Below are 16417 nucleotides of genomic sequence, written 5' to 3'. Positions count from 1 at the left end.
CTTCTTGTGGCCTTCCAGTATCTGAAGGAGGCTACAAGAAAGCTGGGGAGGGACTTTTTAGGGTGTTGGGTAGGGATAGGACTGGGGGACATGAAGCAAAACTAGAAGTGGGGAGATTCAGATTGGATGTTAGGAAGAAATTCTTCCCCATGAGGGTGGAGAGACACTGGCACAGGTTACCCAGGGAGGTGGTGGAAGTCTCATCCGTAGAGGTTTTGAAGGCCAGGCTGGATGTGACTCTGAGCAACCTGCTCTGTTGTGAGGTGTCTCTGCCCATGGCAGGGGGGTTGGAGCTGGATGATCCTTGAGGTCCCTTCCAACCCTGACAATTCTGTGATTCTCAGCATGTCCAAGAGGTATTATCAGGTACTGGAATTCTAGTGAATGTCCTCCCCCCTCCAGCCCTTCCTTAGGGCTCTCAGGGCAGTTGGTGCACTCCCAGCAGTTGCTCTCATCAGCTCTCTGTGTTGTGTTCTGTGTCCATCCAGAATGGACATTTGCTACCAAGGGCTTTCTTTCTAGATTCAGGTGATGAGGTTTTCAGTTCCCTTTCTCCTTCTCTTCAGCCTGGTGTTCCTTCTCCTGCACTAGTGCCTGCTGGGACAGGATCCATGTGATTAAGAGGAACCTACTGGCAATTTCTGGGGAGCCTCAGATTCACTGGAGGTGATCTGCACCATGCAATGTCCAGAGCAATGTGAACCCTACAGCACTCAAGGGAACAAATAGTTAGAGAGCAGCCCCATGGAGGGCCTGGGAGTTCTGGTGGGCAGCAAGTTCTGCATGGGACAGCAATGTGCCCTGGTGGCCAAGAAGGCCAATGGGATCCTGGGGTGCATTTGGAAGAGTGTGGTCAGCAGATTCAGGGAGGTTCTCCTCCCCCTCCACTCTGTCCTGGTGAGGCCCCACCTGGAATACTACATCCAGCTCTGGGCTCCCCAGTTCAAGAGGGACAGGGATCTGCTACAGAGGCTATGAGGATGCTGAAGGCACTGCAGCACTGCCTGATGAGGAGAGGCTGAGAGGCCTGGGGCTGTTTAATCTGGAGAGGAGAAGACTGAGAGGGCATCTGATCAATGTCTATCAATATCTGAGGGCTGGGGGTCAGGAAGCAAGAGGCAGGGACAGCCTCTGCTCACTTGTGCCCTGGGATAGGACAAGGGGCAATGGATGGAAACTGCAGCACAGGAAGTTCCACTTCAACAGGAGGAAGAACTTCTTTACTGTAAGGGTGACAGAGCCCTGGAGCAGGCTGCCCAGAGAGGTTGTGGAGTCTCCTTCTCTGGAGCCTTTCCAGCCCTGTCTGGATGTGTTCCTGTGAGACCTGCACTGGATTCTATGGTCCTGTTCTGGCAGGGGGACTCAGAGATCTCCAGAGGTCCCTCCCAACCCCTAACATCCTGTCACCTGTGACCCTGTGAATTGTCACAGGGCTCTGAATCCAAAGGAGATCCCAACAGGATCCAGCAAGGTTCCAGCTGCAAATCATGAAGTCTGTTTCAGGATCCTTCTGAAGTCACCTTCCACTACCCCCTTGGGCTCTTCTGGGCTCTCAGCTAATGCATCCATGTGGCAAGTCCAGCTGCCTCCAAAGCAGTGGAAGTTGTTCACAGAAGCTGAGAGGCTCTTTCCATTTTGCTTGGAGGGGCTCCTGATTGTCCTGGGTTGAGTTGACTCTGCTGCTGTTATCCAGAGCATGCTGCAGCCATGCCAGCCTCAGAAATGAAAGTGCTGGCTGGAGCAAAGGATGATGGGGCTTGAAGTTCAGGTTGCAACATGGGAGGCTCCCTGTGCCAGTTGCTGCTTCTGGGTTCTGGGATGTTTTGGGTGTTGGCTGCTCCGCTGCTATGGCAGTGGGACAGGGAGGGATAGGGGAGCAGCTCCCTGCTTTGGGCTTTTGCCTTGGTTGCTGCTGCTTTCCACTGTGCCTTTTCTGCACACAGGCTGAGGTCACTGTGCTTTTGTATTCTGATGATCTGATTTGCTCAGGAAACTCTTCTCTCATTTGTTTCTGTATCAACACAAAGAGGTTTTGTGTGGTATTCTTTTCCTCTCCCTTCAGTGCTGTGTTGGGGGAGGCAGAGAGGTTAAGCTGCTGGTTCAGCTGAACCCATTACATTCCTTTTCTGGAGCCCAGCGTGGGGCAGGAAAGCAGCTGCCTTAATGAGGACAGATTTTGGCAGGAGACAAAAGGACTGAGGTAATAAAAAGAGATAAGAAGAGGATTGAATTAAGGATTGAGGCTTCTCAACAGAGATTGACAGAAGTTTTCTTACCTGTGGTGTGTTCACTACATTGATGGATTTGCTTTCAGGGGGCTGATGAGCTGCAGTCTTGTTTGTGCTGCTGATGGTGCAGAGTGTTAGCTTAGGGCAATGGCTCAGAGCTGTGCTGTCCACTGCTGGGCAGCTTCCTCGGATTTCATCCAGAGCACTACAGGACACTCCCAAGGAAACCACTGTGAGATCTGCCCAGATGCTGGATGCTGAGGAGTGGCAGGGGGTGGGGGAGGGAAGGGGCAAATTCTTAGACTGGTGGTCACCTCTGGTGCTTTGGAATTTCAGCCCTGAGCAAGTGAAAAATCCTCCCCAGCTGGGGAAAGGTTTGGGCAAAGTCTGTTGTCAGCCTGGGAGTTCCTGAGAGACAGAAATCCCTGCAATGTGCTTGGGCCTGGCCCATGCCTCTCCAGCCCTTCTCATCTCTGTGCAGAGGGCTCAGGGGCAAGGGAGGGTCTCTGGACCTACAGACAGTGCCCCAGGCATGGCAGCTGCATCAGAGAAGCAGCTTGTGCCAGGATCAGCTGCCCCTCGTAGTGAATGGTGCTTATGACCAGGATTGTGCCCCAAATATTACCAGAACATGCTTCTGTGTGTGTGACTCAAACCCCCTTTGTCCCTCCTCCCTTCTGGAGTCAGTGGGGTGGATCTTGGCACCACTGAGTCCAGGTAAACAATCTGCCTGGGCATGTTTGCACCCCTGTGGCAAACAAGGCCCAGGCTACATGTTTGTTTGCCCTGTTTAGGGCGTGTGCTTGTGCTTATTTGGCAAAGGATCAGCTCCTTGGTTAATTATTGTGTCAGCAGGGGATGCTCACTGGAGCAGCATTCTTTGGGGCAGATGGGAAACAGGAGCTGTTTGGTACACAAGTGCCCCCCATGCCGGTGTCGGTGCCTATGCCTGTGTGCGTCTCTGTGCCGCTCCGCTCCGCCTCACCCGGGCCTTGAAGCAGCGCTGCAGAAGGCCTCGCCGCACACTGCCACTGCTGCCCGGCTGGGGGCGGTGCCACGGAGCGTGGGGGCAACTGCCACGTGAGCCATGGCCACGGGAGGGAACCATGGTGGCCCCTGTGCACCGCCGGTCCTGAAGCGCCACAGCCCCCGGAGCGGGGAACCTTTGCCGGAGGCTGCGCTGCGTGGAGCCGGCGGCAAAAGCCTCTGAAGCTTCCCCTGGGAGGCTCCAGGATCTTTGTGCTCTGGGAGAAGCAGCAACCCCGCGGCACAGCCAGGCGGTCGGCGCCGGTCTCTATTTCCTGATCAGGGGACAGCCGTGCCGTGCTGTCAGGGCTCTAAACACAGCACCAGGGAAAGATTTCCTGACGTTCCCAGCTCGTGAGGAAGCCAAACCTTTGCTTCATAGAATTTTGGTTCAGGGAGTGCTGAAACTGTCCTGGGTTGAGGGTTTGCCGGGCACCGACCAACCCCTCCCCCACTGCTGTTCCAATCAGTTTCCATTCTAAATTCTAGAAGAAGCTTTTATTCCCCACCTGTACAGTCCTGTGTTTCAGCCATGAGGAGCAGCTGCTCCCCTGTCCAAGGGAGAGAATCTGGGAGGCACACACCACAGCACACCCTCTGCTTTACTTGTGTGACCATGGGCAGGACATGAGGAAGTAGAAGGGAAAACCCAATCCAGTCCTGGCTGCAGGAGTCTGTCAATTGCAGGGGAATTGTCCCCCCAGAGATGCTGCCTCAGTTTCCAGTGGGAAATGCTTAAGAAGAGCAGGGAAGCTGAAACTGCTTCTGGTCCTGCTGAAGGGACTCCCAAAACATCTTCACAAGATGCAAGGGACCCCAGTCAGAATTAGAGGGGCTCTGCCTGCAACCAGATGGAGGGGAGAGACAATTTGGTTTGTTGGACTGTAGAGAACCAATGGCCTGGCAAGTTGAACCCATGAGAGTATAAAGCTTTAGTAGATACAGGTGCCCAGAGTGCTCTGACACCATCAAACCACGAGGGATGGAACCCATCTGTGTTTCTGGTGTGACAGGAGGATCCCTGTTGCCTGTCGTAGGTATGGCGACCTGGTTCAGGGACGGCGCGATGACCACCCCCGGGCTGCTCTTTCCATCAGCTCGCAGACACCAATGTGGTGGATGGCAAATGGCATTTATTGGTAGGTGACACAGTATTATATAGCTTTGGTTTACAACGTCACTTCTCTCTGCTTACATCATCTATCAGGAGCGGGGCTCTATCTTCCCGTACAGCGCGAGATCTTCCGGCCGCTGGACCCTACCTACCTACATTTCCCCCCTCCCTATACACAACTAAATTAACTAAAATATAAAACACACTATACTATACAATACTATACAATAAAATACTATAAAAATATAAAAAGTTATAAAAATATATACCACACAAAGATGTCCCCCCTCCCTATGCACAACTAAATTAGCTAAACAAAACCAATCCTTAAAAAAAATTCTATTCCTGTTTTAATTCTATATTTTATAACAATCCTTAAAAGTAGACATCATATATTGGATAAAAACATCAGGCACGCTACCCTTGACTAAAAAGGCTAAAAGTATAAAAAAGTATAAAAACCATAAAAATATATCCCACAACCTTACAGTAACAAACATAAGGCACACTGGGCAAGTGGTAATTGGGGCACAACTAGAGATAATTGGAGAGATACTGACCAGGGACATTTCTAGAGCATTTGTGGATTTTCTACAAACATGATGTTGACCTTCTCCAGCCGGCTCTTGAGAAAAGACACGAGCCTATTCAATATACAAGGCCCAGAGATCAGTGCCACCATGATCATTGCAATCGGCCTGTTACATTTTCCCTTATCACTCGATGACTTGCAAGGTCCCGTAGGATCCACCTGTATGGCTGATGGTGATGGCAATCTAATTCTGCCTGTCCTATAGTGACAAGCTCCAATGTCTTGGATAGGTTGCTTGCCGACTTGTCAAGTTCTGTTGCCACCGGAGTATAAGGGTCACAGGGGTGTCCGATGATCCGGTCCTGTGAACAGAAACTCACAGCCCAGTCAAAAATCAATCTACAAGTTTGTTTTATATCAAATGGGAGCATGTTGTCTCCCCCAAAAACCCCATCTACGAGGGTGGAGACCATGGCAGAATTAAGCCCTTTGTCTGCGATGGCTTTGACAATCACTTGTACATCCTTAGGATTTGTTGGTGAGTAGACCCTTTGTCCCCCGTCCGCCACCCGGACCGGGAACGCTAGCGTGGCCCAAGGGGCCCGACTGGCACACGCAATCTTTATTTTCCTCCAATCTGTGAGAGGAAGATTTCCCCCTCGCAGTTCCTCTTTATTGTGGACAGGGATACTTTGGCTTTTGACTCTGTCTAGCCCCATTTCCTCCTCCTCTGAGTTTGAATCAGTTGTGAGCAACTCGTCCCAGCTAGTAGCTGACCCGGAGTCGGAACTCAACTGACTGACCACTTCCGGGTCCCTGTACTTTGTTGTTGTACTCCGGCCCTGCCCACTTCCCTTGCGGGTGGGCTGTTCCCTTCCCCTTGGTTCATCCTGCCTTCCGCTCGGGCTGTGGCCCCACCCACTTCCCTTGCCACTCCTTCCTTCTGGACTCTCCCTGCCTTCCACTTGGTGGGGTGTATTCCAGATGGTCACTCTGATTGGCTTTCTGCCCCTCGCTCACGCCCCCCTCCCTTTCCCCGTTGTCCCCACCACCTTTGTCCTTCTCATTCTCCTCCCCTTCCCATTCATATGCGCTTATTGGTTGTAGCGCTTCCTCCCTGTTCCCTCCAGGAGCATCATCGCCCTGCCCTTCCCTTTGCCGCTCGGCGCCATCTTGGGGCGTATAGGGCGGTGGTCTCACCCTAGCTTCAGTGTCCCTGGCTTCCTCAGCTAGCTCACCCCAGGAGGGCAGTGTGTGCTTCTGTCCGTCCGTAGGGGGGTCAGGGTTCGGGGGTTGAGGGGGTGAGGGATGCAGGGACGGAGGGGGTGTGCCATCCTCTCGTGAATATTTAGACTCCGCAGAATCATCGCCGGCTGGGGGGTGCGGAGTCTGCGTGGTGCCCCGACTCCAATTTCGGGGTGGCCAGTAAACACTCTTGTACCACCCTCCAAGTTTCCTGCTCTTGTATAGCTTCCTTTAGGGCTTGTTCAACTCTCCCCCATGACTTAAGATTTTTCCCAGAACCTGAGGACTCCGTCTCCTCAGCTAACGCTTTAGTACATTTATCCCACACTTCAGGGTGGAGAATATCCACCGGCTGGTCAATGAGCCCAAGTTGTAAAAGCCTCCCAACTGCAAGGGTAAAATCTTTAGGCTTACACTCAATACCCCCCTGCTTATGTAACTGGGATACGACCTTCACGAGAGCTTCCATCCTCCTCATGGCTCTGGGGAATTACTGTACAAGGCGATCTTCACAAGGTACCCCTCCTCCTTGCGGGTCCTGAGAACTTGTATGCTCTCTGCCTTGCAGCTCCTGGGAGTGTCCTCCCTATGTTCTCCCTGCCGGGCTGCCCCTGCCGTCCTGGCTGCAGTTCACCCGAATCCAGGCAGAGTTCCCGGGATTCAGCACCACTTGTTGCCTGTCGTAGGTGTGGCGACCTGGTTCAGGGACGACGTGATGACCACCCCCGGGCCACTCGGTCCATCAGCTCGCAGACACCAATGTGGTGCATGGCAAATGGTGTTTACTAGTAGGTGACACAGTATTCTATAGCTTTGGTTTACAACGTCACTTCCGTCTGCTTACATCATCTATCAGGAGAGGGGCTCTATCTTCCCATACAGCACGAGATCTTCCGGCCGCCGGACCCTAACTACCTACAGATCCCCACACCTGGATGTGTTGGAAGCTGAGTACTAGAATGCAAGCCACAGTTTGCTTTCACTTGGCAGCATGGAAGGAGTCACTGGACTCAGATTGCCCCAGAGCGGGAAACACTGCCCGAGCATTTGCAGCATTTGGACTGGGCATGGACTGATCCAGACTGTGCTGGAACAGAGTGGAGCTGCAGAGCACCTGCAGTGAGCAGCCCTCTGGGTACTGCAAAGCCACCTCCTGTGGAGTGAGAATGGACAATGCCTGAGGTGTGCTGCTGATTGCTGCTGGGCATGGTGCAGATGGCACAGAATGAGGGCTTGGGAATATCAAAGGTTAAGTTGAAAATTTGCTGCCATTACTCCACACCATCCTGCCTCATGCCACCTTCACAGGGACAGTGCTGGCTGGAGCAAAGTACTACATGACCTTAAGTTCAGATGGCAAAATGAGAGGCTTCCTGTTCTGATTGCTGCTGTTGGGTCCTGGCTGTCAGGTGCTGGCTCTTTGCTGAGGGAGAGGGCTTCAGGGGTTGAACTCCTGGCTGCTGCTGCTCACTGCTGTGCTTCTTTCTGCAAACAGCCTCAGGTCAGTGTGCATTATGGGATCTCTTTTGGAGTCAGCTCTGTTGATGCTGTCTCAAGTCCTTATCTCAACCCAGAGGGGGTTTTGGTTCCTGTGTGTGCTATTTTTCCCTCCCTTCTGTTTTGGGGGGAACAGGCAGCTTAACCTCTTCTCAGCTCTTCAACCTGTTCCAGCCCAGAGTGGAAAGCCAACAGAAGCCTTCTGAGGTCTTCCAAAGATCTCCATGAGCTTCCCCCTACACCCTCCAAAGATCCCAAAAGGCAGTCCTAGGACCATCCAAATCCCAAACACCTAAGATCACCTGAAAGCCCCTGAAGAAAGACTCTGAGATGCCCCTCAAGACTCCTCTGAGAACCTCACTTTCCCTTCCCTGAACTGGGCACACAGCTCCACCCCATCCCTTGGGAGCAAATGCCCCCAAATTTTGAGCATTGAGGCAGGGATGTCTGAAATAAAAGCAAACAGAGAGGATTTGGGTAACTTTTGGGGTTTATTGACACAATTGGTTACTGTACAGGGAGGTTCTTGCCCCAGGGAGACAAAAAGCATTGGGGAAGAACCAGACAGACCCTGGCAAAGCCCTGCCCAGCTCCACTGGAAGCTCCAGCTGTGCCGACTCAGCACTGTAATTGTTCTCATTAGCAATAATTGGTGTTCAGAAGGGCAGGAGATGTTTGCTGCTGGTGGTGTCCCCAGTCCCTGAGAACTGCAAAGGAAAAAGAGATGATTTTGGTGCTGGAAAGACCCTCTCAGAGGGGTGCCGATTACCCAACAGATTCTAGGTGGATTTCTATCTCCCGTCCAGTGCAGGCTGCTTTCTGGTGTGGATGCATCGGTGCTTATTGAGGAATACCTTATGGGTGAAGTGCTTACCGCAATCAGCACAAGTGAATGGCATCTCACTGGTGTGGGTGCGGCGGTGAGAAATGAGATAGTCACTGCGGCTGAAGCTCTTCCCACAGTCAGCACAGGTGAACGGCTTCTCTCCGGTGTGGGCGCGGCGGTGGTGAATGAGTTTGGCCCTGCAGCTGAAGCTCTTGCCACAGTTAGCACAAGTGAAAGGTTTCTCACCGGTGTGGGTGCGGCAGTGAGCAATGAGGGTGCCCCTACGGCTGAAGCTCCTGCCACAGTCAGCACAGGTGAACGGTCTCTCACCAGTATGGGTGTGGCAGTGAACAATGAGATGGCTCCTGCGGCTCAAGCTCTTGCCACACTCAGAACAGGTGAAAGGATTCTCACCGGTGTGGGTGCGGCGGTGGTGAATGAGAGTGCCCCTATGTCTGAAGGCCTTGCCGCACTCAGCACAGCTGAACGTCTTCTCGCCAGTGTGCACACGACGGTGCTGGTTGAGGTTGCCCCTCGCGGTGAAGCTCTTGCCGCAGTCGGCACAGCTGTAGGGCTTCTCACCGCTGTGGATGAGTTGCTGCCGGATGAATCCCGTGCTCGTGGTGAAGCTCTTGCCGCACTCAGCACAGGGGAACAGATGCTCTCCGGTGTGGGGGCGGCGATGGATGGTGAGGGTGGAGCTACGTGTGAATTTCTTGCTGCAGTCCCTGCAGGTGAAGGACTTCTCAGTGCTGTGCACACTGCGGTGCTGGGTGAGGGCAGACTTGTGAGCAAAGGTCTTGCCACACTCAGCACAGCTGTATAGCCTCTCACTGGTGTGGGTGCGGCAATGCTGGATGAGATTGGAGCTCTGTTTGAAGCTCTGGCCACAGTCACCACAGAGGAAGGGCCGGGGGCCAGGCTGGGGGCAGTGGTGCTTCACCTGCTCTGAGCCAGTTGGGAAGCTCTGCCCACACTCAGGGCACTGATTCAGCTGCTTGGGTGGCACAGAGGGACCTACTCTGGCTTCATCCTCCTCTGTAAATTCCTTTTCCTCCTCTTCCTGATCACCTTCATCCTCATGGTTATCCTCCTCTTCATACTCATCATCATCATAGTCATCATTCTCCTCAGCATCACCATCCTCCCTCTTGTCCTCTTTCTCCTCCTTCTCCTCTCACTTCAAACTGAGCTTTGGCTGCTCCAACTTGATCTATGGGTGCTGCTTCTCCTCCCAGCTTTTGTCTGGGGCCTTCTGTGAGGCCATACTGTGGCAGGAAAGGGTCACAACAGTGAGATTTGGAACATGGAAGCACCTGATCCCAGGATCAGAAAACCTCAGATCCTGCCTGGGACATGACAGTCCCTGACTCCCAACACCTAGCAGAGGAGAGAATGCAGAGGGGAACTCAAACCTTCAGTTTCTGCCACAGTGTGGGCTCAGACCTCTAATACCTGTGCTGAGACCCCAGGTTCCTCTGATCAGTGCCCTGGGGTACCCTAGGTCTTACAAGTGGTCCTGTCCCACTCTCCTTGAGCCTAGGGGCATTGGCAGGGTGGTTCCTGGCCCAGGCCCTGTCCTTTGATCTCTGCTGGCTCAGGCAATGGAGGCAGCAGCACTGACCAAGGAAGCCCAAACCACCTTCAACGTTCTCCCACCACCCTCCACGTCCCAACCTCAAACATCACCTCCTGCAACACAACTGACCCCCCACAAGCCTGGGAGTTCCCAGACTCCAACATCTGATGTGCCTCAGAGCCCCTGGAGGGGTGAGATATGGTGGGCAGGAGGAGGTGGAGGAGGCTGGGAGCTGCCCTGGGACTCCAGGATTCTGGGGGCTGGGGTCCTGCTGTTGCCACACTCTGGATTTCTTACCTGCTGGCCTGCTCCAAGGGGCAGATCTGCAAACTCAGCTCTTCCCCAGCACACAGGGACAGGGATGGAGAGGGAGGCTCAGCACTGCCCAGGACCAGGCAGCACAGCTCAGCCTTGCTGGGGGCAGCTCCCAAGCCCAGCAGCACAGCCACAGCACACAGCCAGGGCTGATCAAGATGGGAGGCCTCAACAACTGCAGACTCAGCTCCTTGCCCAGCACACAGCCCCCAGCACACAGCTGCAGGCCAGAACCACAACACAGCTGCCTCCACACAGCCTCTCCCAGGCCTTGCCTAAAGCTTCCTCCCATTGCCTGCCCAGGCCTCTGCTGCCTGCAGCTGCATTTGCCAGCACATCTTGCTCTGGACCCAGCTCTCCTCCCTGGCCCTGCCCCCACCACACCCACTCTGTGCTCAGCTCTGCCCTGCACACACCTCTCTGCTGCCCACTCCCCAAGAGAAGATCACAGCAGCCCTCAGGACACAAAGGGAGCTTCATGATCTCTGGAGATGCAGCAAAGGGGGAAGGGACTTGGGCAGCTTCTTGCTCAACCTCTTCAGCCCTCACTGGGATGCTGGAGGAGTCTCTGCCTCCTGCCCAAACCTCACACCTCCAGCACCCTTCACACACCTGCAGCCCAGAGACTCACTGGAAAGGGTTTGGCTTCCTTCTCTTCCTGACCATTTCTCTCGGCTTGCTCTTCGCAGCTCTCCTGGAGCTGCCACTCCACATCCCCAAGAGAAAAGGAGGTTGGATGGGAGGGCACAGTGCCCAGGGGCTGCTGTTCATCTCCCAGCTGACACATGCAGAGCTGCAGCACAATTCACTCCTTTCACCTCCTCAAATGCTGCCAGATTCTGCCATGCCCTGCACACACATTTGCCACCTGGGCCCTGCATCCTCTCCCTTTTTGGGGGGACAAGGCCTAATTCCTGCCTGACCATTCCCAGGCCTTTCCCTCATTCCTAGCACATCCATGGCCCTGCTGCCTTGGCTGTCCCTTGGGCCTGTGTCCCCCACCCCCACTGCCACTGCAGCTGGAAGGGTGGAGTGGGAAATGCTGTGGCTGAGGAAGCCTCTAAGGAACTGGGCTGGAAGCAGCAGCACAAGGATGGAAGGGGCCTGAGACTAAAGGCTGGGATCAGCTGGAGGGCTGAAAGAACAGCACCAAGCCAAGGGGGGGTTACAGATGAGGGCTGGGGAGGGACCCTGCAGACACCTCAGGCAGCAACTGAGGAGAGCAAGGGGGACAGAGAGGGAGTGAGACCTCCGGTGACTCCTGCCATGGGGGATGGCTGGGCTGTGTGGCTAGGAGCCCTGATTGCCTGCTTGGGCTGTGCTGGATGTCAGGAGGGCTCAGGGGACTGTCCTGAGCCAGGCAGGGTTTGGGGCTTTGAGCTTCTGGGGTCAGCTGCTGCCAGCACCATTGTAGGCAGGAGCCAGGCAGAGCCTCACAGCTGCTGAACTAAGCCCTCCCACCCCCTGCAGCCTTCACCCTCCATCTCTCCATCCAGTGCTCCAGCTCCACTCACTTGCTGCCCTCTCAGAGTCCCCAGGGTCCCACAATGTCACCAGGGCTGATCTACACAGCCAGCATGGTCTCGTAGAAGCCCCTGGATGAAAGCATGGAGGAGAATCCCTGTGGTGGGTGGAAGGCACTGGGATGTCTTACACCAGAGAGCAGAGACCTCCAGAAGGGACAGCAGAGTCCAGGGGGACACCACAAAGTGTCATCTATCTCAGTTCATTCCTACAAGGCCTGCACCCACTCTCTACAAAGGAACAGCACAGGCTCTCCAAACTCCTTTGCCCTTCCTCTCTGCTCCCAGCAACATCTTCTGGGATCTCTCTCTGCAGAGGAGTTTTGAGGCCTTGGCAGTGCTGCCAACTGTGGCCTGGAGCGGCCTGGCTCACCTGGGAGCTGCCTACCAGCACTTGGGCATGGGGGAGGAGGGGCAGAGAGGCATGGGGGAGGGGGAAGGCATTTGGGGCCTGGGGCTCTGGCCTGGTTTGGTGGAGCTCTGGAGGCAGCTTTGGCCTAGGGAGGTTGCTTGGGTCCCGTGGCCCAGGCACACTATGGATTGTTGTGGGGTTGATGCTTTGCACTGTAGGATGCAGCTCTGAACAGCACAGCCATGGAAACTGCCCAATTCCATCCAAGCCTCTGGGCACAGCTTTGCAGCAACTCCTTTCACAAGGCTCAAAGAGAGCCTCTCTGCCTCCTGAAACCTAAGGCAATCCCCTGCAGAACAAGCTGGAGGAGTTCAAGGGGACAAGCTGCAGAGGGGGCCCAGGGCAACCTCCTGAGCTTCAACAAGAGCAAGGGCAGGGTCCTGCCCCTGGCCTGGCACAATCCTCACAAGCAGCACAGGCTGGGGGAGGAGGGCATAGGAAGCAGCCCTGCACAAAAGGACTGGGGGGTGCTGCTGGACAAGAAGCTGCACAGGAACAGACAGGGGGAGCCTGCAGCCCACAAGGCCAAGGGCAGCCTGGGCTGCACCCAGAGCAGCAGGGCCAGAGATGGACAGAGGTCATCCTGGCACTTGGCTCTGCTCAGACTTCACCTGCAGCACTGCAGCCAGCTTCAAACTAGAGCAGAACAGATTGAGAGTGGAGGGGAGGAACAAATTCTGCACCAGGAGGCTGCTGGAACACTGCAACAGGTTGCCCAGGGAGGGGCTTGAGGTCCCAGCCCTGCAGAGGTTCAAGCTCAGGCTGGACAGGGCTCTGGGCAACCTGAGCTAGTGCAGGATGTCCCTGCTGACCGCAGAGGGGCTTGGACTGCATCACCTTTGCAGCTCCCTGACAACCCAAACCACTCCAGGATTCTAGGAGTCTAAGGGCAGTCTCCAGGGAGAGCAGGAAAAAGAGGAGGCAGAGGAGGACAAGGAACAGACAAGGAGGAGAACCAAAATCCCTTCCCAACTCCTCCAAACCTCTGCCACATTCCTGGAAAGTTCTTCCAGCTCTGCAGAGTTCATTCTGCAGAGAGCTGAGGGAGTTTCTAGGCTCAGGGATGTGTTGCACACTCTGCACCAATGCTCCAGAAGCTTTCCAAGTGCCCTCCAAACCAGCAGCACAGCTCTGCTGGCACACAATGCCAGGCTGCAAGGGCCCCCAAGGCTCAGCTGCTCCAACCTTGCCAGCTGACACTGGGCTTGAAAGGAGCTGGCCCAGCCCCCTGCCAAGCTGAGCCTTCCAACTCTGCCCTGCAGGGGAATCCACCACTGCCCTGGGGAGATGATTCCAAGGGCTGACTGGGAAGGAAAAGCTTTTGCCTCTGCAGGGCACAGTTCCACTTCAGCTCAACTCTTGCAGCTCAGAGCCAGCCCCCAAGCTCTAGAACCAGTTCCCAACCCAGAGCCTGACCCCAAAGCTCAAGAAGCAGCCACCAAGCCCACAGCCAGACCCTGAGCCCAGCACCAGTCCCTGAGCTTGAGAACCAGCAACTAAGGTCAGAAACCCTTCCCAAGTTCAGAGCCAGCTCCCAAGCTCAGTGCCATCAGCTAAGGTCACAACCACTTCCCAAGCTCAAGAACCAGAATCTGAGCTCAGTGGCAGCCCCAGAGATTAAGAACCAGCCCCCAGGCCCAGAACCAGCCCCCAGGCCCAGAGCCAGCCCCCAGGCCCAGGGAGCAGCCCTGAGCTCAGGGAACAAGCTCCTGAGCTCAGACCCAAACCACAAGCCCAGAACTACTTCCTGAGCTCAGAGCCAGCCCCTGAGCTCTAGAACCAGCAACCAAGGTCAGAACTACTTCCCAAGCTCAAGAACCTCCAAGCCCAGAACCACTTCCTGAGCTCAGAGGCAGTGCCCAAGCCCAGAGCCTGACCCCCAAGCCCAGGAACCAGCAACTAAGGTCAGAACCAACCCCCAACCAATTTCCTTAGCTCAAGAACCACTTCCCAAGCCCAGAGCTAACCCTCAAGCCCAGCACCAGTCTGCGAGCTCAAGAGCCAGCAACTAAGGTCAGAACCACTTCCCAGCTCCAGAACCAGCCCCCGAGTTCAGTGCCAGGCCCTGAGCCCAGAGCCTGACCCCTGAGCTCAAGAAGCAGCCCCCAAGCTCAGAGCCAGCTCCTAAGCTCAAGAACCAGCAACTAAGCTCAGAACAACTTCTCAAGATCAAGAACCAGCCCACCAGCCCCCAAGCTCACACTCAAATCTAACATGCAGACTCAGCTCCTGGGCTCAGAGCCAGCAACTAAGCTCAGATCCACTTCCCAAGCTCAGAGCCAGCCCCTGAGCTCCACAGCCAGCAACTAATGTCAGAACCACTTCCCAAGCTCAAAAAAGCAGGCCCCGAGCTCAAGACCCAGCCCCTGAGCCCAGAGCCAGCCCTGAATCAACAACAAGCTCCTGAGCTCAGACCCAGACACTGAGCCCAGAACCACTTCCCAAGCTCAGAGCCAACTTTGAGCTCTAGAACCAGCAACTAAGGTCAGAACCATGTCCCAATCTCAAGAACCAAGCCCCAAGCCCAGAGCCAGCCCCCAAGTTCGAGAACCAGCAGCTAAGGTCAGAATCACTTCCCAAGCTCAAGAATCAGCCCCTGAGCCCAGAGCCAGCCCCCAAACTCAGGAACCAGCTCCCAAGCCCAGAGCCTGACCCCTAAGCACAGACCCAGCAACTAAGATCAGAATCACTTCCCAAGCTCAAGAACCAGCACCCAAGGTCAGACTCAAACCCCAAGCCAGACCCAGACCCCAAGCCCAGAACCACTTCCCGAGCCCAGCACCAGTACCCCTAGCTCAAGAACCAGCAACCAAGGCCAGAAGCCCCCAAGCTCATACTCAAATCGAAAGTGGAGACTCAGCTCCCAGGCTCAGAGCCAGCAACTAAGGACAGAACCACTTCCCAAGGTCAGAACCACTTCCCAAGGTCAAGACCCAGCTCCCAAGCTCAACCTCCTGCCCCTCCTGGGGGCACCAGAGCTGCACACAGCACTCCAGCTGGCAGTACAGAATGCTGCCAGCACAAAAACCATTGCAGCAAAAGCCTCAAGCTGTGCTCAGCTGCCAAACCAAAGGGAGCTGAACCTGGCCCCAAGAGAAAGGACCAAACTGAGCCAAGAGACTGATCCAACACCCAAGGTTGCACAAAACAACCAGCAAGAGCTTCAAGCAACAGCAGACCTGCAGCTGGGCTGCAAAGCTCTACAGAAGAAAACCACTCCAGAAGGGCTCCAGGGCCCCAGGGATTGCACAGCCCAGGCTGTCACTCTCCTCCTGCACAAGGAAAGCTTGACTTGGCCACAAGAAGCCAAACACTTCCCCACACCAATCCCTGCACACCACTTGACTTTCAACCTCCTTCAAGCCCTTGGCTGGCAGCAGGACTTGCAGAGCACTGCAATTGCTTTACTCACTTGCAGCAATCATTTCCTTCCCTTCCCAGCTCACTGCACAGCAAAGTGCAGCAAGGGAATTGCTTTGTCTTCTGCTGAAGCTCCTCCAAGGAACCTGCAGGACTTTTCACCACCAAAACCATCCAGAACAGGCTGCCCCCAGCCCAAGCCAAACCTTTCAGTCCAAGTCAGTACAGCTCCTCAGCCACAAGCAGACACTCAACAGCTCAGCCTCATTTGGCTGCCTGCCAGCAAGCACTTCCCCAGGGGCAGGGCAGCTGCAGCAGAGCAGTCTGCTTCTGACCATGCTTCCTGCCAGCAGAGCTGACAAAAGCTCTGCACAGCTCTCAGCCTGCAGCCACACAGCAAAAGCTCCTCCTGCCCTGAGCCTTTCTGTGCTCAGGAGGCCTGCAGAGAAACTGAAAATCACTCTGCAACCCCCCAGGGAATCTTTGTGCCTCAAGAGCTTGCAGAGCACAGAGGCCTCGGATGCCACCACCCCCAGCACAGCCAAACCCAGCTGAGCCCAGCCCCAGGCGCTCCTAAGCTCAGGCTCAGCACAGCACCCACGCCTGACACCCCCACGGCACCCAGCCCACAGCCTGCCCACAGCTCCCCCCCGCGCCTGGCCCTCAGCCCAGCCGCTGCCCTTCAGCACAGCAGCCGCCCGGCAGCTGCCGGCACAAAGCCTCCGACCCCCCAGGGCTCCCCCACACCCCCCCACAGCAG

The 16417-nt window shown here is 55.3% G+C and overlaps 2 protein-coding genes across 2 annotated transcripts in view; one reads left to right on the top strand and one right to left on the bottom strand.

The window, feature by feature from the left end:
* Positions 1-16417, top strand: part of LOC128899309 (zinc finger protein 721-like) — a 586691-nt gene that overhangs the window by 362801 nt on the left and 207473 nt on the right.
* On the bottom strand, positions 8434-9611 carry LOC128899323 (gastrula zinc finger protein XlCGF17.1-like). Its single transcript, XM_054177704.1, has 2 exons — positions 9540-9611; positions 8434-9390 (listed from the first exon to the last, which is right to left on the bottom strand). The coding sequence occupies exons 1-2, from the start codon at positions 9609-9611 to the stop codon at positions 8434-8436; spliced, it is 1029 nt and encodes a 342-aa protein (XP_054033679.1).

This window comes from Dryobates pubescens, chromosome 43 (assembly GCF_014839835.1).
Source record: "Dryobates pubescens isolate bDryPub1 chromosome 43, bDryPub1.pri, whole genome shotgun sequence".
In the NCBI taxonomy this organism is placed as follows: Eukaryota; Metazoa; Chordata; class Aves; order Piciformes; family Picidae; genus Dryobates; species Dryobates pubescens.
The sequence above is the reverse complement of the archived record's forward strand: the minus strand, read 5'-3'. Positions and strand labels throughout refer to the sequence as shown.